The 24,107-nt window shown below is 49.1% G+C and overlaps 1 protein-coding gene across 3 annotated transcripts in view; it reads left to right on the forward strand.

Annotated features, from left to right (window-relative positions):
* The first annotated feature begins 280 nt into the window (after positions 1-280).
* LOC114848209 (SLIT and NTRK-like protein 3) overlaps positions 281-24,107 on the forward strand; it is a 38,251-nt gene continuing 14,424 nt past the window's right edge. For 2 of the 3 annotated variants that reach the window (XM_029138516.3, XM_055505864.1), the window contains exons 1-7: positions 291-575; positions 3,363-3,643; positions 3,805-4,056; positions 4,226-4,341; positions 4,575-5,504; positions 6,711-6,930; positions 12,337-15,280. In XM_029138516.3, coding sequence (XP_028994349.1) covers positions 3,428-3,643; positions 3,805-4,056; positions 4,226-4,341; positions 4,575-5,504; positions 6,711-6,930; positions 12,337-13,434 — 2,832 coding nt within the window. In that variant the 5' untranslated portion in view covers positions 291-575; positions 3,363-3,427 and the 3' untranslated portion in view covers positions 13,435-15,280. Of the gene's footprint in view, positions 576-3,362; positions 3,644-3,804; positions 4,057-4,225; positions 4,342-4,574; positions 5,505-6,710; positions 6,931-12,336; positions 15,281-24,107 lie in introns of all 3 variants that reach the window. The other variant, XM_029138517.3, reaches the window with a different exon arrangement.

Raw genomic sequence — 24,107 nt, forward strand, 5'->3', positions numbered from 1 at the left:
TCCGTTCCCCTCCTTTCACCTCCGTGAATTACCCGGTTGTGGCGGAGATGAGGAGAGGACTCTCCATCATTACGCGGACTAGCCGACCGCGCTTCGCCCGCACGTCCAGCGGTCCGGTGCCGCAGCTCCCACGGGCTGCGCTGTGGAGAAGCGGACCTGCATCCTAAAGCCGAGCGGTTTTTTTTCCTCTCTCTCTCTCGGTTTTCATCCTCTACCTCATTGCAGTCTTATCACGTCCCCCCTCTTGCTCTGGTCCCCCCCCCCCCCCCCCCCCCCCCCCCCCCCACCACCACCCCTCCCTCCTCCCTCCCCATCCGCCTGAGCCGCTACAGGAGAGGAGAGAGAGGGAGAGGGAGAGAGGAGTGCGGCTGAATGTGAACGACATGTCGACAGTCAGGCTCTAAAGTGTTTTCTCGGTCGTTTCCTAATTCTTTGGCGGCGGACTGAGTGAGTATTACCCGCATCCCTGCTCTGCTAAGCGTCGCTGTGTGGATCAGAGGGGCTGGTGGAGAGACAGACAATGGGGAATGCAACTGGATTGCGTTACTCTGCCAAGGATTTTCACACATAGCCTGGTAAATGTCTTAATGGGTTCTGTTAATGACTAGGCTGTTTAATTGGTGCAGCTTTAACTCTGCTAACTATTACAATTGTGCTGTAATGTTATGGGCTAATTGATTTTCTTGGAGGGCTGTGGGCTATCCAGGCTCACAGCCCTATACATTTGATCAGTGATGCTGCTGCTGCTGCTGCTGCTGCTGCTGCTTGTCTGATAGTGTGGGTCTGTGCTGGGAGCAGGGGCCCATGTTAAAAGGCAGGAGGGAAGCTTGGCGAGGCTCCGCGTTCGCTGACGGACAGGGAGGACGGAGAGGGACAGGGAGGTAGACGCTGGAATTATGTGACATGAATAATATGGTGAGGAATAAGCAGTGACCGTCATCTCTGCTTGGCTTGCGTCAGCGTGCAGGTCTAGAGTGGGGAATAAAAAAAAAGAAAGGCTCAGAGTCTCAAGAAAGACAGGGACGGAAGCCACACCTGTGTCAGGCCTGGTACCAGATGGACATGAAGACGGACGGACGGACAGACAGACAGACAGACAGACAGACAGACAGACAGACAGACAGACAGACAGACAGACAGCTTTGCATTCTGCTGTGCTGTCACCACCCAACACGCGGGTCCATTCCCGTCTCGCTTCGATAATGATGCAGAGCTATGCCGACTGCTGACTGGTCCACTCGGCTGATTGGAGTGTTGACTGTGTTCCTTCTTATTAGGGGAAGGATGGCCATCCACCAAAGCAGAACCTAGCAGTAGGGATCCCAGAGCTCTATTTGGACCCGCTATTGATCCCCCTCACGCTGGGGGATCCGGGCCCGGCAATAAACAATGCCTTCCTTGGACCAAAACAAAAAATCCTCCGGGACCGAGCGGGTTCTATTTTGCATTGTATACCAATTTGTCAGACACCGTTAGGCACATTGGCCCAGATCGTCCTGTGTTTTATTTCGGGGTGAAGCTCACATGCTCTTAACACTTTGATAAATGGGGTGTTTGTCTCCATTTTGCAGCGAACGCCGCGTCTTTTCCCAACAAGTATCGCGGCGCTCGCTACAAAATCGCACATTCATCTACACGCGTCTCGCTACCTGTTCCTGCACCCGGCGGGCGTTCAAAGCGCACGTCTTGGATACGGTTTGACCTTTCTCACATTGTTTCCAGCACACACACACACACACACACACACACACACACACACACACACACACACACACACGCATGTAACTTGGCTCCGGCGCCGGGCTGCTCCGTGAAGCAGGCGAACACTGTGTGCAGAGCGAGAGGAGGGATTTGATGTAATCAATATCAGATTTCAGCTGTTTCACTGCGAGCTCTCGTCCTGAGTGGCAGCCTTGACTGACTTCTCACCGCTTACGCAACCCCACCTCGCCCCTTCCCTCCTTTCCCACCTGCTCTCTGCCCGTTACCCTTTATCTGTGCGCCTGCCTCTGTGCTCCGCTCCTTCACCTTGTTCCCGTTTTTCCCTGCTCCCCCGCTCGCCTCCTCCTCCCTCCCTCCTCCATCGCTCCCCGTCATAATCATCTGTGTGATTGCTCTTCCTCTCTCGGGCGGCGATGTTTTCACTGCTGCCTGCTTGTCTAACTCGCTGATGCTAGATTATTGCTGTATGATTACAGCTACCATACCATCATGATCATCACTGCACTTCGCGTGGCAGTGTTCAACACTATATGAGCAGATCGAGATGCTTTATCCAATTTAGATCTCATTAAGACTTGAGAGGAAATATCCCCATGCAAGACTCTCATCTCGCCAGTTTTTCTTTTTTGCCTTGTTTTGTTTCTGTTTTTTTCCCTCCAGGACTCCATTCTCACTCTTGTTGTTATTGCAGCGCCACTCTCCTCCGCCATCATCACCATCACTATCACCATCAGTTCATGTTTCTGCCTGTCACCGCGTTTGCCTTCGCATCAGCCCTTTTGAAAATTCTGAAGAGTTTTGATTCGCAGCGAGGCTTTCACTCCACTGTCATTATCACAATAATGCCGGTGACAGGACTCGGCGTCTGGTAACCTGACATATTTGGCTGATTGATAATATGGGGGATTCTGTGCCTCGTCCTTCTGTTCTCTGATTGCCATTCATCTTATTAAATTGAGCTGTTCATTAGACAGAAGCATTATGAAACTGATTTGCATCCACCCATATTCATAGTGCATGCATTACAACAACACACGCGTGACATTTCAGCTTCACTGGGCATTTGAGAGAACACAGGTGAATATATTCATTAAGCTTTTTCCCACCTACTTGCCAAAAAGTGACACATTGGAAATGATCACCTGTGATGCCCTGTGATAAAACGGGAACCTGTTCAGGGCCTATCTTGCCGTTCATGACTGGCCACGGCTCCACTTAACAGGAAACGCGGTTAAGATAATGGACAGATGCGCGTCAGTGTGTGAATTCTCGATCCACCGGCATCGCTGCATCAGCTGAGGTGCTTCGGTTTGTTGTCTTACGGAAACTTCTGATGTTTTTATTAAGCTGTGTTTTCCTGCGCTTGAACGCACCCCACACACGTTTACCATTCTGTCGGTGCACTGTGGCCTGCATTATTCCAGTGCAGTGTAATTCATTCTTTATGCCGCTCCAGTGTGTGTGATTTAACTTTCATTTTCATTTAGTATGCCTGTGATGTAGCATCAACCTGATTCATCCTAAACTGACTTCTGATGTTGCCTCCGTGGCTGTTTGCCCTCTTCTAACGGTGTGCGTGCGTGTGTGTGTGTGTGTGTGTGTGTGTGTGCGTGCATGTGTGTGCGTCTCTCGCCGTGCAGTGCGGTGAAGGGCCGATGTCAGGCTGTGGCCCCGGGCTGCTGAGCTGAGAGGGAGAAGCAGGAGGATGCAGTGGGTTACTCTGGCAGTGGCCCTGGGGTGTGTGTGTCTGTCCCGGGCGTCGCACACCCCCACCCCCACCCCCACCTCCACCCACACCCCTCTGGTGGACAACTCCGAGGAGGAAGTGGACGAGCCATGCTTCGAGCCGTGCACGTGCGAGGTCAAGGAGGGCCTGCTGCACGTGCACTGCGATGGGCGGAGCTTCACCAATGTCAGCCAGGTACGGTGTATGTGGAGCTTTATTGCACGGCCACGTAGCTCATTAGCATCCTGTATCTCCAGGTCTAATATCCGGTCTCTAATGTGGCTTATGGGTGTTTCTAACTGTTAAATTCATGTAATTAATAAGATAACTACTCAGACCTCTAATTAATCATTCAGGTGTCACAGTCGTGGGTCCGCCCTTTCAAACTCAATCTCCAGAGGAACTCTCTGAGGCGTCTCTATAGCAACGGCTTTCTGCACCTTGGCAACGCAGTGTCGATAAACCTTGGCAACAATGCACTCCAGGACATCCGAGTGGGAGCGTTCAACGGGCTAGCCAAACTGAGGCGGCTGTACCTTCACGAGAACAAGCTGGAGGTCTTCAGAAACGACACCTTCGCTGGCTTAGAGGCTCTGGAGTACCTCCAGGTAGTGTCAAGAGAAGAATCCGTGCTGATTATCCAGACAAGATGATAGAATCCTCTGTGGACGTCTATACGTCGTCTAATGGGCCGGACTTTTATGACGCATTTAGTCTATTTTTCCATTGCTGCAATTATACTGCACGTTCGTCACATGTTCGCTCTTCTACCTGCAGGCTGACTACAACGTGATCAAACGCATTGACAGCGGCGCTCTGAGGTTCCTCTACAAGCTCAGAGTTCTCATCCTGAATGACAATCTGATCCCTGTCTTGCCGGCTCATCTGTTCAGGTTCGACTCTGATTATTATACTGCAAAGCTTCTGAATAATACTGGGACTAATCTAGAGGAATATGAGTATTAGACGCAGTCAACCAGCCTGGACAGTTTAACAATTTTAAATGAGTGTTTCTTTTTGCATGCAGTGTCATTATAAAAATTCATTGTCATATAAAGCTGCATATCTCATGCACATTTTCATTTTCACTACAATATCTGACTCCCTCCTCCTCTCGCTGCACCAGATCTGTGTCTCTGACTCATCTGGACCTGCGGGGAAACCGTCTGAAGAGCCTGGCATATGCTGGGACCCTGGAGTACGTCGGCCGCTCCCTCATGGAGATACAGCTAGAGGAGAATCCCTGGAACTGCGGCTGCGAGGCTGTGCAGCTGCAGCAGTGGTTGGGTCAGATCCCGTACACGGCCGTCGTTGGGGAGGTTACGTGCGAATATCCCTTCCACCATCACGGCAAGGACCTGAGGGAGATTTCCCGCAAGGAGCTGTGCGCCGACCTGCCGGACAAGGAGCTCCAGGCGGAGGGCGGTGGTCCACCAGGAGGGTCCCACCCTCAACATCTGCCTCCCAATTCTAAACCCAACTCCCATCACGGGCGAGTCCGGCCGACCAAACCATCGTCCATGGTCCACGGCACCCGGCAAAACACCCACACCTCCTCCACGTCGTCGTCGTCCTCCTCGGCGGAGCGAAGGGAGCGGGAGAGGCAGTCGAGGCCCACCAAGAGGCCTCGCTCCTCCAGAACGTCCCCAACGCCCCGCAGCCTCATGCCCAACCAGAATGCGCCCGTAGCCGGATACCAAACGCGACCCCCCATCCCCATCATCTGCCCCCTGGGCTGCACCTGCAACCTGCACATCACCGACCTGGGCCTGACCGTCAACTGCAAGGAGAACGGCTTCCTCAACGTCTCCCAGCTCACGCCGCGGCCGCTCAACGGCCGCAAGCTCTATCTGAGCGGGAATTTAATCCAGAGGATCTACCGCACTGACTTCTGGAACTTCTCCAGCCTCGACCTGCTTCACCTGGGGAACAACCGCATCTCCTACCTCCAGGAGGGAGCCTTCTCCAGCCTGTCGAGCTTGAGGAGCCTCTACCTGAACGGGAACAACCTGGAGCGTCTCAGCCCCCACATGTTTTTGGGGCTGCAGAACCTAAGGTATTTTTGAATTTATTTCCCTTTGGATCACTCACAGCGATTTAGGCACTTTGCCCTTCCTGCACTTGAAACTAATTTATAAGCTGAAAGCACATGTCAGCTTAGGCATTTAGACATTTGTTTATAAGTACGTGGAAATTAATTTCACCGTTACACGGGCATAGCACAGAGCAGAACATTCTGATTAACATTATGCCACAGTCTGATTGAAATAAAAGGTGCCCATTCTCGTTCCAGGAGTGTCATTTGTTAGTCACACTGCCTGGTGGCAGGCTGCAGTTGAGGTGCGAGCCTGGTATTAGAATCAACGTGAAAATTAATGGGTTTCTTTTTGCCTACAGAGGTGTTGATGAGGCTTTCAGACTTCTCAAAGATGAGTTTTCCTTTTGAAGAGAAGTCACCAGAATGAAGATTTAGCTTCCCCCAAATACAGTAGCACACACAGAACTTCAAATATTTCCGTCTGTCTCATTCAAGTCAAGTTTCAGCCACTGCTGCAAAGAGTTTGTGACATGGTGTCCCAACAGAGCATCAGTGCTATGTTCCGCTCCACCCTGTCTATATTTCCACAGACCCACTGTGTTCATTTGACTATTAATCAATATGAAACCCACTCAGGACCTTCAAAATGTCTTCCCCTTAACCTCTCGTTAGCCTCTGTAAGTGACTCTATGACGAGCGAACAGCGTAAGTCATTCAAACCAAATCTATTACTTATCTCATGAATGGACATATATTAGATGAGTTCTATTCAGTAAAAAAGTCTCCATTTAGTTTCACTGATGTCTATTATTAAATAAGGGGCCTTAAAAATTCAAAGTTTCTTAAATTTCGCATGGCGGTCATGCCAGGGCGTGGTAAGTAGTCATCAGTGTAAAATGACACTACATCCTCTGATAGTGATCAGCTAATCAGCTGTGAACAGGGGAAGTGCAGATTAAATCACATTTCTGTTATAACTCCTTTACATAAATATTCATTGATGTAATTATCATTCTGGGGTGCAGGAGAGCAAAATTACATACAGAATGCTGCAAAATAAATCAATTTGTAAAAGTGAAAATTCATGCTGTGTGCTAATCATGGATCAAGAAAATGTCTTCGTACTGGATAAACACACTTATTGGCTTGTTTGTGCAGAGACACAACCTTTTCTAACTTGAAACACTGCATGAACTCCTAACACAGTCCCCTCCTGTGTTCCAGGTACCTTTACTTTGAGTACAACGAGATCCGCGAGGTAGATCCCGGGACGTTTGACTCCATGCCGTCCCTGCAGCTGCTCTTCCTCAACGCCAACTTGCTGCGGAGCCTCCCGCTCGGCGTCTTTTCCGGAGTCAATCTGGGCCGCCTCAACCTGAGGAACAACCACCTGCTGCAGCTGCCGATGGAGGGCGTGCTGGAGCACCTCACCGGCCTGGTGCAGGTCGGTGCAAAGCCAACCCGTGTTTACTGAATGACGGCTGTGAGTGCGGGCGGAGGCTGGAAAACATGACTCTGAGCCGCAAACCTGCGTGTGTGTGTGTAAATGAGTCACATACCTGGCAAGAGGCTTGTTTTTGCAGATTTAGACCAAATAACATGCATTTAGTTGAGTGACAGTAGCAGGGTGAAAACTGGAGATGATTGGATTGGAGCTCCCCCACTGATTTACTAAACAAGAATGTGCATAATTACACAGCATATTTTTATTTCAAATGTCAGGGAACGAGATTAAAATAACTAATAGATTGCCAAGACACATTATATTATCACAGCGTGATAAAAAAATAAACAAAACGAGCTGAAATCTCGGATGGAGTCATGAAAAGGAACCTCTGGCAGCGCCGTGATCTCCGGCCTCTGGCGTAGCTGCGCTTCCCTCTGTTGTCTGCGGCGTCTGTTGTTTTCAAAGCTCCGCCGTGGCATATGGGGCCGTGGTTGCGCCTCAGGTACTGTAATTGGAAAATTGCAATTGGCTGGATTTGCATAAGTGGTCTTAATAAATCAGCAAGTAAAGTGAAGAAAGCTAAAACCCTGAAGTTTTTGAGCTCGGTTGTAATTAACACTGCTTTTAGTAAATAGACTGTCTAAGCTTCCATGTGCGTTAAATTTGCTCTTTGTGTTAGACCTTACCTTGCACATTTGACCGCACCATGTGGCTGGTGCCTGCACACAATGGCCCGATAAGCACTGAGGTATTACATTTTTTTCCATCCTGCCTCCTCTCACTTCAGCAAATTTAGTGTACCAGGCTTTTCTTAGACAGCTGGAGTAGAATGAGGTAAGGTGGGTGTGGATTAGCCTGAATGTCATTGTGAATTTCCATTTCACTTTCCTCCATGAAAAATCCCTTGGAAATGTTTGCTCAAGGGAAGGACAAGTGCGGTGTGCGGAGCCGGAGGAACAATGCACAAGTGCATTATGTTTCCATGCTGTTGTGCATATCTGATATGCAAGAGCGTCGCAGCCTCCACCAAACGCTGAATTCATAGAGCTCGTCATTGTGTTGCTCAAAATCCGTGGCCTGGTAATTGAGTTCATGCATTTAGCCGGGTTGTTATTACTCCGACAAAGCCACATTAGCGCTGCCCGCGGACGGCGGAGAGTAATGTGCCAACGATATCACCTGTTACCGCAGGTGCGTTTGAAGCTATCGGGACGATTGGTGAGTTCTCACCGTCGCAAGGTGAAGCTCACAGCTGCTGTAAGAAGCAGTGTTCACACAGCAGCATATACTGTACAGCTTAAAGTCAGTGTCACAATCAAAGGCTGGATTACATCCCTACACCCACTTATAGGAAAGCAATTTTTGAAAAGTACCTTCCTGATGCGCCTGTTATTTAAAAAACCCTTCATTAGTAAGATGTTAAAGAGACAATTAAAATCGCCGTGGTGTCTGTCACTTCATAACCACAGAATTAATGGCTGCAGAAAAGCAAACGTGCACTAAATCAGTGAAAAAATATTATGCACTCAGGTTCAGTGAATCAGCCTCTGAGTAGATGCCAGAAATACTGTAAGCACAGGTCAAGATCATCCATATGTCTCCTTCTCAGTGAATGCAAACAAAGTCGAGTCGGGCGCGAGTCGCTCGTCAGCGCCGAGGGAAGAGGGAAAAGGAAGGGAGCTGCCACGTTTGGCGTCTGGTGGGAGAGAAACGCAGCAACATCAAGGTCTGACAGGAAAACGCTGCGTTTAACGACCATCGCCCTTAATGTGACGTGCAGAAAGCGCGGTGTATACTCACACATCTGGACATTCAATACAAAGCTACAGCTGGTCAGTCTATTTACCGCGCAGACTGGAAACAGGAAGGATGAGCTGACAGGAAGTCTGCGATACAGACCATGGGCTCACACGTAAGAAGAGATGTGGCAGAATCAGTTTTGAACACTGTCAGTGAAGTGAAATTAATTTCCACATACAGCACAGCACAGCACAGATTTTTGTTATTAGCTTTTAGCAACCAGGCTCCCTTCCTTGGTGATCAGAAGCTATTCAGTCCTGATAAACAGGACGTTTCCTTCTGGTTAAAAGCCTTTTCACAGACCATGAAAGCCACAGAAATGAATCATCATTTCATAATTCTGTTGCATATAAGCGAACGTGAGCTGCTAACCTTGAAGGTCTGAATGGGCCCAGTCTGAGCTGAGCAGAACAGCTACTAACCCGCCACCGAGTGAAACTAGGATCAAGAGTGATTAAATGAACAAAGCACAAAGGCGCTTTCATAAAAGCGAAGCGGCGAGATGCTGAATTACAAAACGCCACGTTACATAACAAGTTACAGTATCGCGCCGTACAGTGGATCGTGTTTGTTGTTTGTGAGTTTTACTACGAAAGGAGAGGCAGACTTTGCTGATGAAACTCAAGATCAAAACACCAGCGCTGACATTGATTTTCTTTCTCCTGGCCCAGCTCTTATTTTCAGCTGGATGCTTTCTGCACCTTTCCAGGAAACCAAGCGGTTAAAAACGCGGTAAACCAATATTTCACTTCAAGTTGCACCGCGCAGCAAAAAACACGAGCGCCACAGGTGTTTGGAGCATGAATATTGTATCACATTAAAAGCCTCTGAATATTCAGCTTGTTGTTGTTACGGTGTGTCACCTCTGGCAAGCTCTCAAACGCTTTTATTTATTTATTTTTTTGGTTATAGTCTATTTAAGGGCAGCGATGGCTTGTCTCAGAACCGTTTGCATTACCCTTGTTTAACTCCTCCAGTCGTGTGCACGGCAGCGTGGAGTTTGCAGAATAGCAGCAGATAATCAGTGTTTGCTTTCTCCGGGACGAAAAGATCAAGAGCTTCGTTCGACACTGACCATCGTGCACTGATGTTCAGCAATCACACACACGACAGCAGCCTCCGTGGACCACAAACTCTTACTCTTTGCTCTTTGCCATCGCTGCACTACAGTTCTCTCTCGCTCTCTCTCTCGCTCGCTCGCTCGCCCGCTCCCCACCTACACGAAACACAAACCGTTGGATAGAACGAGTTCATGCCCCTTTCTCGAGAGGTTGTTGAAGTAACTCTGGGAAATATAGGAAATCGCTATCAGGAGGTAGAAGTCGACGAGGCGGGCGAACGGGAGCGTGAGTAAATTACAACTCTTAAAACCCCTCCTGGATGCACTCAGCATCGCAGAATGATGAAATTTAACATTGTAAGAGGAACCATGAGTGAGACGCTCAGAAGCCGCCGTCTGGCTTTGTACATTCGCCGCGATGCCATAAAGACAGATTACCAATATCCACATTTTCTCAGGAAAACTATTTTGCATATAGTGCAGATGCTTCTTCGAATGTGCTCTTTTCATTTCCTCTCTGTGTATTATTCAGAAGACAATGAAGTACATTCATCAATATGGAGAAACCTTGGCAAGCTGCGGCTCAGGGGCGGCACGTCACAGGAGACTACAGCTGAATCCTCGCACCATCTAAAATAAAATTCCAAAACCTGCTTGTATTGACTAGATTCCTGCGAGCTAAGCGCAGCAATTGTAATGACTGACAGGATATTACTGTTTGGGCAAAGTGATCAATTATAAGACACGCGGCTCGCTAAGAACATCCTGAGTTTCTCCCTCAATGTGATTTTTTTTATAGCTCCCAAGTAAATTCCGGACAATTATTGCTTGATCTTTAATCTCTGTCATAATGATAAAAACCCACAAGAGCAAATTTATTCTTCTCCAGTTAAAGTGGAGCGGTCTCTGAAGCCATTATTAAGACAGGCTAAATCTATTTTTTGACAGGGGAGAGTGTTTCCACACGTGTTTTTTAATTATTTCCCTCTGTAAATTCTGACGTTTGGCCCTCACATTGATATGAAGACTGGAGCAGTTGGTTAAATGATCTTTACTAACGCGCTGTACTCGGTAAGTGGAGTGCGTTTGCTAAAAGCCGCCGTCGTCACCAAACACCCATAATGTTTTAATGCACTAGCATTTCCATGCAACCTGCTGGGCTGACGGAGGCTCTGCTGTTTCCCTCCCAACGCCGCTCTGATTGACAGCTCTGACAGCAAATTGCACACTAGGTGACCAGGCGTGTAAATTGTCTAAAGTGTTGTTGGACAGATGCTCGTAAAAGAGCGGAGCGACGGGAAAACAATACCTGGAAATGAAACGCTTTGAGAATGCCAGCCAGATGTGAGCTGATGCTTTAGTGGTTTATGCCCGTTTATGTCGTCACTTTGCTTTTAAGGCTCACTCGTGCAGCGTCACCGCTCCGCCGTGTCGTGATTGCACTTCGCAGCGGACCTTTTTAAAGTGTTCGAGCCGCAGCTGAGCGTTGTTTCCACTCGCCCCTCCAGTCGCAATTATGTCATTATCGCAGCCGCACAAAGGCCCACGCTGGGACGCCCCCCGACGGGGGGGAGGGCGCAGAGAGGCGTCCGCCTGCTCCCGCGGCCCAGGGAGACGGCCCGAGCAGATGAGCGCGACGACGCTCGCGTCGAGCTCCTTGGAAGTGTGACAGGGAGAATATCGGCTTTCACCGCCAGTGTCATGACTAAAGATATGGAACAGATCAGTTTTGCAGACAATGCCGCCTTGATGTGAGCCATTCCCTTTGTGCATAATCTGCTTTAGCCCTTTCAAAGTGTGGCAAAGTGAATATTTGAGTTTGTTTTAGGACATGCGATCAATAGCAGGCCATGAGAGAATGGATTTACTGTATGTATGTATGCACGTACTGCACCTATCGGGTTAAAGCACGGGGGAGCGTGGCGTCACGTTGTAGATGAAGGACTACGACACGCTCGCATGCACAAAACATCACACAAAAGTGTTCCGTGAATATTAACTGAAACGCGCCTCTCACCCGCTGCAGTGGGCTTCGTCACAGCGTGTACGGGTGGTACTGTACAAGTGGCCACGGCTCAGATTGTTATCGATCGCCGAGAATAGCTGTGCCTGTGCACAAGCATTCAGGAAATGCAAGCCCGTCACTGTGTTGATGACATTGTAATGATATTATTTATATTATTCACTGCTATTCATCACCGGAATATTAAAGAAATAATCTAGAGACTTTTCCCATTGTGAGGAGCTGTTTTTTTATGACTGAAAAGCTGGTTTTCTATATATTTGTGGAGCTGAAAGGCAACGGTAGCAGGAAAAACACAATTTCTCTTGTTGTCATCTTATTAGAGTGCCACTGTAGCTACTGGCGTATTCTTCAACGCACGAGACATCCACCCAGTTACTAATGTGTATCACATAAATGTCAGTGCAAACGATCTATATTTCCCCATTCCTCAAAATGATTTTTATATTAGAATTTGGCGGCGGAGCAGTAATTAGTCTCGCGCAATGACAACGCGCTGTGCTGTCATTTATTCCTGCAGGTGGATCTGCAGCAGAACCCGTGGGAGTGCAACTGCGACGCGGCTCCCCTCAAGCGGTGGCTGGAGGGGCTGAGCGCGGTGGTGGTGGTGGGGGAGGTGGTCTGCCACTCCCCGGACAAGACCAAAGGCGTGGACCTGCGCTCGCTCTCCATGGAGCTGCTCTGCCCCGAGCTGGAGCCGCTGGAGGAGCAGGAGCGGGAGGAGCAGGCGGCCACGTCCACGCCGGCCGCCGGGGGCGCTCCGGCGGGCTCCCCCGGCGCGGGGCTGGGCCCGCTGACCCCCCCGGGGAAGGATTCCATCCCGCTGTCGGTGCTGGTGCTCAGCCTGCTGGTGTTGTTTGTCTCGGCGTTCTTCGCGGCGGCCGCGCTAATCGCCTACGCCCTGAGGAGGCGGGACAAGCTGCCGTTCCGGCGCCAGGGGGAGGTGGACCTGGCCGGCATCCAGATGGAGTGTGGCATCTTCACGGAGCAGTCGCACCACCACCACCACCACCACCACGGCCTCCCCGACGCGCCGCCCGAGCACAACCACGTCTACGACACCATCCTGCCCCCGGAGGCGGCGCCCAAAGGCCTGGACCCGGCGGCGGCCGCGCACATGTGTAGCAGCCCCATCTACAAAGAGGAGAAGGAGGCGGGCGCGAAGCAGCAGCAGCAGCAGAGCGAGGCGGGCTTCTGCCCCGCGGCGGAGAAGGAGCGGGAGTGGGCTCTGGAGGTGTCCTCGTCGCCCATCAACACCGTCACCGGGGCGATGGGACCGCTCGCCGGCCTCCACGGGAACGGCATCCTCTGCCCCACCGTGATCGACAGCCAGGGCCCCACCCCCAAAGTGGAGCTGGTGGACTGCCTCTTCAGACTCCCCACCCCGGAGTTCAGGGAGCTGTCCGACAGGTACGCTCGCCCGCCGCCCCGCTACCCGCACCCCCAGGACTCCAAGCAGGACTCCAGACCCGACCAAACGCTCATCGTCACCACTGCCAGCTCCTCGGCAGGCGGCGGCGGCGGCGGCCAGAGCGAGCAGGGGGCGGGAGAGCCGAGGCCCAGGCTGAGGACCACGCCGGACTACATGGAGGTCCTGGACCGCTCGTACCAGTTCTAACTCTCCTTTTTTAACCCGTCCTCCTCCTGACTCTCATCATCTCTCGCTGGTGATGAATCATCCAGTACCAGTGACTCCTGCACAGAGGCTGGCGTGGCTTTGAGAGGAGACTGTGGGGGAGCAGGACTACACACCACATGTTTATTCCTGGATAACGCGGGCTGAGGTCAGCCTTCGTATTTTCCCCACTCCTGGCGTATTGGTTGGTTTTTGGCGAGGGTGAGCCGATCCCAGATCTCTGCCTGGAGGCACCGCTTCAGCTGCAGCTTCCACACTACTTTCTCCCTCCCCTCCATTACTCCTCGCAATCATTAAACACCGAGGCGCCGCTCTCCCTCTCTGCGCCACAATGAGCAGGAGACGGCGGCGCGCTGGCGGGGACGGCGGTGGGCGTTCGTGCTCGTATTAGGACTCTTTAAAAGATCTGCGTGGAGGTGAAAAAAAAAACCCCGCCAGCTCCTTGCGACATCAAACGCAGAGTCATAAACTGTGATAGGAGGAAGGTGTGGGAACGAGCTGAGCGGACACGTAAGATGGAGAAACGACAGAGACAAAGCGAGAGTGTGAGAGAAATGACTGATAAACAGCCAAGTGCCTTAGCAAAGAACAGCCAGCAGTGTGGTCAATGCTTATTTTTCTATGAATACAGATCTATTTATCTAAACAAAGAGGTTTGACTACCGATGGACGGGACGCCGAAGGACGACTCAGACTGAAACCAATCAAAGCCGCAGAATAATTGCATTCCCTGGCTGAGCCAAAAATAATAATGTACCCAGTCAATATTGGAATTGTTTGTATGCAGTTCAGTTCATTTTCATCTCACGCAGTTAACTTAATTTGCTAATACAGTTGAGTTTTTTTTTCAGAGGGACTTATCCACAGTTATTTGGTTGCTATGTGAAATTATCGGGCAAAAACACAAAACAAAAACGTTGGATTGGAGGAAAAGATATAGAAATTCTCATTTTTCGGCTGAAGGACTCTGTGGCAATGGATGCATTGTGGATTTCTCGGCCGGCCCCACAGGGGCCACGAGGACCCGCGCTCCACGTTTTCCTTCATCGGACAAAGGCGCCTGGTTAAGTGTATGGTTTTTTTAGGTTCTCTCAGAGGAAACGCGAACGGCAGAAGGACAGCGGACTAAAACCAGGACGGGAAAGCATTTTTTTGTCAACAAAAAAAAGAGACAGACACTTCTACCAACTACCGATTATTATCTTTTACGGAGGTATCTTTTTATGCTTTCTTCTCCTACAATAGTAGAGGCAGTTGTGAATATATTTATTCTTAGTTTTTGCGTGTTGAAGCTCCTGTAAGGGATCATGTTATATTACTGTATAGGATGATTCTGCATCTGGTTCAGCCTTCTTACAGCCGACCCACGAAATACAATAAAGGGTGCTACGTAAAAAAAACAGAAACCTTGGGGTGGCAGCTGCTGTGTGACAAATGAACCCGCACGCACACGCACACTCGCGCCCTGACCTCCGTCAGCGCGTCGGCGTCTCCGGCGCTTTAATGGCGCATGAACGAGGCAGCTCGAGGGTTGCTGAGCCTGCGAGCCGCTCCATGCAGCGCGTTGGGGAGACGTGATGCGAGGCTGCAGCGTGGAACATCTACCGTACCATGCTGTAAAATCAACAGCCTCCCTCTGTGAAGCGTGGACGCATGGGGCCCGGGACCATGAATTGTTCCGTCCTCTCTCCGCTCGTTTCCTGCTTTGTTCTCTCTCCCCTTCCTTCCTTCCTCCTCCCTCGCTCGCCCTCTCCCTGCTCTGGCTGTCAGCTCGGCCTCACAGGACGGACGTGGGGGGATGCTGCTCTATATGCTGCTCAACACACAGGTAGCTCGCACCGGAGCAGTGTGTGTGAATGTGTGTGTGAGCGCGTGTGCATACGTTGTTGTTTTATTTTTTTATTTGGCTTCTCTCGGCTGTGCTCTTTCCATCCTTTGGTGATGAGTGCAGTTCTTCAGACGCCTCCTCACTCTCAGTGTTCAGAACTCTGTTGCACAGATAATCCCCCTGTGGGTGCGTTCGAGTGTGTGTGTGTGTGTGTGTGTGTGTGTGTGTTCGGCTGGGTTTGTCTTTGTTTGTGTGTGTGTGTGTGTGTGTGTGTGTTTAAGACAGCATGTGAAGATGGGTGCTTGCGCAGCTAGTGTGTGTGTGTGTGTGTGTGTGTGTGTGTTTGTGTGTGTGTGTGTGTGTGTGTGTGTGTGTGTGTGTGTGTGTGTGTGTGTGTGTGTGTGTGTGTGTGTGTGTGCATGACGGGGAGAGCGAGCGCGGCTCCACAGCCTCAGTCCAGCCTTAATCCTCTAAGCTGTGTAGTTCACTCATGCCACATCAGCCCCATTGTGTCTACAGACAAAGAAGCCCAGTTAAAACTAAATGCCAGTTAAAGCAACAAACGACTAATTATAGCATCGCTCCATCCATTCTATTCTCTCTCTCTCTCACTTTTAGCGTTTCCTTCTCACTCCCTTGCTTACGGATGCAGAGTGCCTGATTCTCTCAACACTTTCTGCTCTGGACTGATTCCAGCTCTGTGTGTGTGTGTGTGTGTGTGTGTGTGTGTGTGTGTGTGTGTGTGTGTGTGTGTGTGTACTTGTGTGCTTTTCGAACTGTGTTTCCTTCTATGCATCCCTGTGTTTGACTATCTGACAGCTTTTCCATGGTTCATGTGTTTGGGTCCTGTCAGAGCTGTCCTGTCACTGTGTGAAAAAAATCATTCATTTCCCAGAGTCGAGGATGAAAGAGTCTTTAGACTTCAAACGCCTGTGGGCCTCTGTGGCTTAGATTGCTTCTCGCTCTTTCTCCACCGCCGTGTCATTTATTCCTTGGAAAAAAAAAAAAAAAGAAAGGAACAGCGCGGCATCGGTTAAGTAGAGATGGCAGAGACGTGGCGAGTAGCTGGACAATTAGCCTGATTAAAACACTGTCATTTTGCATAATAGATTTAGCCTCTGCTGCGATGGGCGGATCCTCTGAGTGGGCTTCTGTGAGTGTGTGTGTGTTTGTAAAGGCATGAAACCATATTCTTCTCTGCATAAACATGCAGGGTATTAAAAATGCACAGTTGGGCAAGGTTTGATGTGAGTGAAAAGAGATCTGTTTGAAAGTCATGGTGCATAGCTGCCGACGCTTTGGTGTTGGGCCATGACAAATATCTGGTGGGGCTGGTCATCACTCACATCACACGTGGACGCAGACACATAAACATCGGACCAGGGCTGCAAACGTGCGCGCGTACAGAGAAGTAAACAAAGTGCACGCCGGTGTCGGACGGGCGGCACACACAAGCGCACATGCACACGCTGCTGCAGCGCTGTGATGTTGTTTGGTTGCTCTGCATTGCAGTAATCTGCTCCGCGCTTCTCCCCTGCTCTCACCCACAGACAATCACTGGCTCTCAATGGACGACATCAGCAAGTGAAATACCTACAAAGACATTGAGAGACATGGAGGGAGAGAGAGAGAGGGGGAGGAGGGAGGGTGCAGAGGATGCTGGAAGGGAAAGGATGATGAGACGGTAGGGAGGGAAAAGGGGACTAAAGAGGACAGAGGGAGATTTGAGGGAGGATGGGAGGAGATGAAAAGACGGAGAGAAAGATCAGCGAGCGGTGTTTCCAGGCTTAAGGCTGCGGGAGGACTTGTTAATTTGACTGTGAGTGGAGAGTTACAGTCGGCAGAGAGACAGAGTGAGGAAAAAAAAGGCACTTGCGGCGGCGTCGCGCACGCCTCGCGTTGCCGATGTGCCGCCGCACGCCGGCTGCGCGTACGTCTGCGCGTACGTCTGCGCGTACGTCTGCGCGTACGTCTGCGCTCCCACGCGCTCTTTGTGGAGGCTTCAGCTCCCGTACGCGCCGACCATCACGAGACGAAGGCCTCCTGGTGCAGCGCCACAATGCCTATTTACAGCCGTGAGGCGATACGGCAGAGGAGGCTGGGCTCCAGTAAGCTGAAACGTGCCTGTTACGGTGTCACTCCATCGCTGCAGTAAGCTGGCGTGGAGACACTAAGACGGCAGGGGCCGGGCCCAGTTGACGCTCAAAACATCACACGGGCTTTACAGGTTTTCAAAACGTCTGTGTTTTTTACATCTCTGTGCACGTTTACGCGACTTCCAACGTGTTTGCGCGCGGGATCAGAGACAGGCTGAATAAGGAGAATATGGATGAGAAGTTCTTTCATTTGTTTTTTTTTTACAGATTTTCACAGAAAAGTACCTTTTGAAAGAAGCAGATGACTTTGAAGAGATTTTCACCCGCATTTTAAGTCCCCACACATTCTGAAGGTGTTGCGTTTCTCCCGCTCCACGAAACCACTCCCCTCAGATTTCCCCTGAAAAAGGGCTTCGTCTAATAGAAAGTGATGAGAAATTAGTGGGTAAAAATGTGGATGCGGGCCTGAAAGCAATTTAAAAACAATAAACATCCCAGGCCTGTGCTACTAATAGCATCTAAAAATGAGTTTTTGTAATCAAATTTGCAACTTTTTAAATATTCACCATTAACTTATTGTGCGCTAGATGGAAAGCCGCAGCAAACACACCGGAGCCCGCGTCCCAGAGCTCCCCGAGAACAGGCAAGAGTGTCGATCGCTCCATGAATTCTGATTGGGGGAATGTGCCTTCCTGCAGTTTGGAGCCGTTTCCTCCCGTGTCGGGAGCGCGCCAGGAGCGGGGGATTAGAGTCCACCTCAGCAGTGGAATGCCTGGTGGCTGCTATTGCACAGCTCCCATCAACCTCCTAAATACCCCAGCTGGTGGTTTTATATATAGAGAGGCAGTGGGCCACACAACTGTCGACTTTGCACTCCATTTATGAGAAATTTAAGTCGGTCTTAATCTCCACCCGTCGCCGTGTGTTGAACCAGTGTTTGGAATAACATGTTTATCTGGTGGGGAAGGCGAGCGGAGTGGGAGCCAGGGGTGGGAACCCGTGCGCTGAGATAACCCAGTGCATCTCCCCTCACCCGGGAGCGTGGCGCGTTTGTGTGTCGCAGCAGTGATTTATGTGTTCCGCGCACAGAGGGGAAGTCTGGGCCCTCGTCTTAGTTTTTCTTTGCCATCGTTATTGCATCAAGCATCTGAATTCACCCAGCTACAATGCAGCGTTCACACATTCCGATATCCCCCATGCATCACAGAGGAACTGCTGCAGCAGTTCCCTCACCCACTCTAAGGTTGACTTAGTGAATATACAGTAAACCCTGGTTAGCTTAGTTAGAGCGCAGGTCTAAGTATAGCTAATTTATTGCCATTGCAGTATCGACAATACAGTTGTTTTAATTGAAATGACTGCAAATATTGACCTCGGCAAGAGTTAGCTCAGGTTAGGAAACCGTCACAGACACAAACAAGTCGTTAAAGCGCCACTAATCAATATTTGACAGTAAACTGAATCATGTACAGTATGTGGGAATGCTGCACCCGCTTCGCTGTCTCTCAGCTCCACTGAGTGTCCGTTAGCTTTAGCAAACAGCAGGCGCAGCTAGCAACTAGCCAGCGAAAGCGCTGGACTAAAGCAAATATAGGCTCCGTATGGAGCCTACGTACTGTACATTTAGCAGGTGGCTGGAAATACAACTTCAAGCGGATGCTAATGCTGCTTTGTGTCTGTTGGATGTTTCTACACTAATTGCTCGCTGACAAGTTCGTCTTCTGAACTTTATAAAGTTCCACGTCTCCCAAGTGGCACAAATACAATTAATTCTGTTTTAAGCTTTTGAAGTGCAGTTGTTTAATAAATCAAAACTAACTCGCAAATTAGCCTTGACTTCATGAAAACATGATGTAAAAATGCAAGGTTACAAGCGTCATCCCAGACTTTACCAAAACACATCAGCCTAAAAAGAACAAAATATCCAGAACAAGTTTCCCCTTTCATATGTAATCCCACAGAGTATTCTAGCGTAGTGCATGTGCGGAGGATGTGAGACGAGAGCAGCATCGCTATGCCTGTAACCAGAGGATCTATGCAAATGTTAATACAACTCATAATTAATAGTAACGCTGTATGTTTAATATTTGCATTTCTGAGTTAAACCTTCCTCACCCTGAAGCTGCGGCTGTGACAGTTCATCCCTCCGGCCTCCGGGGGCGCTGTTGCGTTTCTCACTTCCTGTCTGCCCAATCATGTCAATCACCCACCCTCTGTTGGTTGGTTCATCCTGATCTGTAAGTTTAGTTTAGTTTTTTGTGTTCCCGCTGAGCAGTGCTTTATTTTGAGTTCCTTTGCTGCTTTGCTCGTGAGTTTTGAAGTTTGCTCCCCACATTAAATTGGTTATTCGGCTAGCTGCTCCCCTTTTTCTCCTCCCTCTTTGAATTAGTGACAGCAGCACCTGTTTTCTGCTCGTTTCTCAAGCATAGTTTGTGTTGATGCTACGCTAGATTGCACAGTTTCCCCCGCGCGCTGTGCTCCTCTTCAAACTGTGTCTAGGGGCGGCGATTTTAAGGCTGTTTACAAAAACATCTCGCCCGATTTTACTCCAGCTGGTTTCACTTTGTCTCCGCGCAGCTCAACACTTGCTGCATTGTGCATATTGTTTTCCTGTTTTGATGATCTCCACCAATCCATGTTTCGAAAATCAGAGCAGTGTGAAATAGGAGACTAAAATTTTCATAAGTACACAAATAATTCATAAACATAAACGTGGGTGTGACACAAGCCATTTTAAGTGGGATCATTTAGGAGCCGTGGTTCATCCTGCAGAGCTGCTGTTTATATGAATGTGCAGGCATGAGAAAAGCTGTTCCTGTGTGCTCTTACTGAATGGGGCCGTGCTGACGCGTGCACGTGCCTTTCCTCCAGCCGTGGAATGAATCTGATCTGCTCTCCAGACTGTGTACCCCTTTCCAATGGTGGACTCATAAAAGAAAGCCCTACATGAAATCCATTATGCTTAATTCCCCAAATCCATAATACCCTCAGAGGTCTTAATCTCCATCCCATTCTTATATAAATTAGCTTCCTCGTCTCTGGCAGACAGGGTTTTCTGAGTCGACACCAAATGCCCAGACTTCTCTCCTCTGGCTTGGGTGGAATCGCAGCGACTGCAGGAAACAGTCATGATCTCTTCTTTGGCTGATGCAGTTAAAAGGGATCGTTCGGAGGGAATGTTTACTGTCTCTTAAAGTAGGTGAAAAGCAAACTGTGTTCCATATAGATTTACACACACAGACTGGACATGCTCAAAGCTCCCTCATGGACATTCTGCATTTTATTTCAATAACTGAAGTATAAATAACCCCATTATTTTTTCATTTTTATACAGATGTATACTCAAAACTATACCGTGGCAGAAGTCATGACGTTGCCATGGTTTCAGCTTCACTGCAGACGACAACTGCCACTTAATTATTTTTCACTTACTTTTGGCCTTTTTTAAACGGACACCGTTAAATGCATCTAAAAGCCTGTTTAGGCTTTACTCACGGACGCACAGACAGCCATCCTCGGATTACTTGCCATGATTCTCAGGCATATTCTGGAGATTAAGCCGTAGCCACCGGACGCGCGGGGAGGATTTTAAAGGAGCTTAATTGGCTGCGCGAGCCGCGCGCTGCAGCCGCTGCTGCTGACCTTGTTGATGACACGTTCCCATATTGGCTGGCCAGACCACAATAACTAAGTGCCCATTGTTCTGGAGCAGAGCAGCTTGCACCTGTCCCGTCCTTCCCGAGCGGCATCTCTGCCTCATCTCTCTCTCTCTCTCTCTCTCTCCACCCTCACACGCTGGAACCCTAAATGATACAGACATCCGTCATCCTTCCTGATTCCTGGCCCAGGAAACGAATACAGGCTTCACCTGTAGGTGGCGCCGGCCTCTCCGGGGATCGAGTCCATTGGAAACAGAGTGAACTTTTGTCTTTCGGGGGCACGCGACGGCGGCGAGGAAACGATGTTTTTTGTCACGCTCTGATGTTTTTCTGGCCTCCAGTTTCCCGTTCTTGTTTGGGGCATCTGTCAGAGGCTGTTTTCTCGAAAGTGGTTCTGGGACAAGGATGAGTGAAGCGTTGTGGTGTGTGTGTGCGCGCGTGTGTGTTTGTGTGTGTGTGTGTGTTATGCTATAACCGGGGGCGACGCTGCCGCAGTTTCGAACCAGGAAATAAAAACAACATTCCAAAGAGAATAATGCAGCAGGAGGAGGAACCTACTTCTACCGAGGTCCCCTGGCATCGCTCGCTAGCTCATGCACGTTCGTGTGCCTCCACCAGCTTTTGTGCATCTCTGTGTGTGCTGGTTATGTACACATGTTTGTCCTCCAGCACTAGAATGAATCACACACACACACACACACACACATGCACACGCGCACACACACACACAGTCGCATAATTAGAGCCGGGTCCCCACAGCGGCATATTCCAAAGATTCTTCTCCACATTTCCAAAGAACACAATGTTTTGAATCTCTCTCATACGAAATTAATCACGGAGACAGACTTTCACTTGCCACATTTTTTACCCTCCTTCCCCGTCTTTACCCACTCCCTCACTCTATTACCCCTCCTCCTTCTCTTAATCTCCCCTACATTCAAACACCTCCCTGTGTAATTATTTCCTTCTCCCCCTTCACCTCCACCCCCTCTTTTTATTATTTCTTCCTCCCTCACTACCCCCCCTCCTGTACTTACTTCTTATTAAATCTCACTACCCCCCCATTCCTCACTCCATCCCCTCTTTTTTTCGTTTCTTCCTCCTCTGTCTATCTCTGTTAAATGGGAGCAGTGACCCCATTATAGAGCGCTGGTGCCGAGGAGCAGAAGAAGAAGAATGCGAGGAAGAGGTAAGGAGGAGCAGGAGGAGGAGAGGATGGATTGTGTTCGGTGCGTTTGAATGGGATGATTAATGAGCATTACCTCCAGAGGGTGTTATCCCTGCTCTGGACCAGCAGGGACACCACTGGGTCACCTCTATCCACGCACACACACGGCTGATACACACCTCGCACAAGCGTCACCGCTGACATTATCATTAACAATAGTGGGACAATGGGATCAGGGGCCACAATAGCAAACGCAGCGCAGAGGTCGCGAGCGCTCACAGGTCGCGTGCCGAGCGCTAAGAGACTCACTCCCACCGCTCGGCAGGTTTGCTCCGCAGGATACCGACTCCTTCCTGCCGGTTCACTTGCAAATATGATATGATCTAATTTGACAAGTCAATTAAATCCTGGAACCGAATATTAGAACATGGCTGTTGAATAGTCTCTCGGTTTCCTAATGATCAAGTGTTCAGCTACAAATAATTATTTTCAAAATCCATTAATTATTTTCCTATTGATGGTGTCATTGTTTTGTGGTTGTCAAACTTTTTCTGTCAAACATCTCTGTGGAAGCTGGAACCATGTCACCCTCAATTCCCCATAAAATACATCATGCATTCCCTTATGGAAATTAGATGAAGTTATAATTATTAAGCTTTTCATGAAGTCAGACTCTCATCTTGGCTCTGTTTATGGTTGACATTTACTGTTTAATAACCATTCAGCATATTTACATTCATTATCTCCCTATAGTCGTTTTTTATTAATACTGGCAGAGTTATTCCCTCAGTGGAGTCACGTTGCCTGCAGTAACTAAGCACAAGCAATTTTATCACAACACCTTCTCTGCTGACTGATGACTCTCTTTACACTGTGTCAGAGATTTAATAAGTTATTGCTAATGTAAATCAAAAATCATTTATTGCTGCTTCCACTGTGAACAGCAGCAGACAGAGCGAGGTGTCATTTGTGCAGGATGAGCTTTATACTGATGATATATGATTATTATTTTCCTTAATAAAAACAACCTTTTTTTGTTGTAGGCTTTGTTGTGGTAAACGTCAGCATTTATTGGTGCTGATGGGAGTGAAGAGTGATGACTACTGCTGTAACAATTAGGGGGAAGTAAGTAACAATGTAAACAAGAGGGAAGGAGGGAGATGAGAAAGGGGATCCTCATCATACAATTCTACAATCCTAAATATTCAGTGGTTCCGAAACAAGATTTAAACACAAATTCTTTGTCTCCAGGTTCAGTTTAAAAGCTGCTGGTATCTTTTGTCCTCATTATCAATAGATATCATATGTGAGAGAGTCCCGAGAAAGGATGGCTTGTGATATCTTCTATATGTTGTATAGAAGACATCTATCACGATCCAGAAAAAGAGAGAGCCAAGAGTCCAGGAAACTGAGCCACTGATCAAACAACAGAGAATCAATACAATTCATGGTCTTTCACAAGCACAAGGCAGAAAAGGCAGGTCCAGAAAACCGGTCCAGTACCGGCGATGGGAAAACACTATGAGCAAAGCAGTGGGTGAACTGGGAGCCGCAGATAAAAGATGATTCTGTGATTGTACAGTAGTGGAGACAAAGGTCTTACCTCTTCCTTTACGCTCAGTTAGAAGTGAAGGTACCGATCAACATCCTCCACCCTAAACACCCATAAATGCTGCTCATGCCCCTAGGAGCAAACCTGGCTCCTGTGAAAGACGGCAGCTGTTAAAACGGGAAAACCCTGTAGCAGCTTCCTGGCTTCGCTTTAATGATGGTAAAAGAGCATCATAACAGTGACTGACTAGACCTCAAGCGATGGCTTATGATTTTGAAGCTCAGACAATTTAGTCCACTAATACACACAATACATTTCCAAGGTTATTGGCTTTTTGTTGTCCTGGTTACAA

This window comes from Betta splendens, chromosome 22 (genome assembly GCF_900634795.4).
Source record: "Betta splendens chromosome 22, fBetSpl5.4, whole genome shotgun sequence".
NCBI classification, from domain to species: domain Eukaryota; kingdom Metazoa; phylum Chordata; class Actinopteri; order Anabantiformes; family Osphronemidae; genus Betta; species Betta splendens.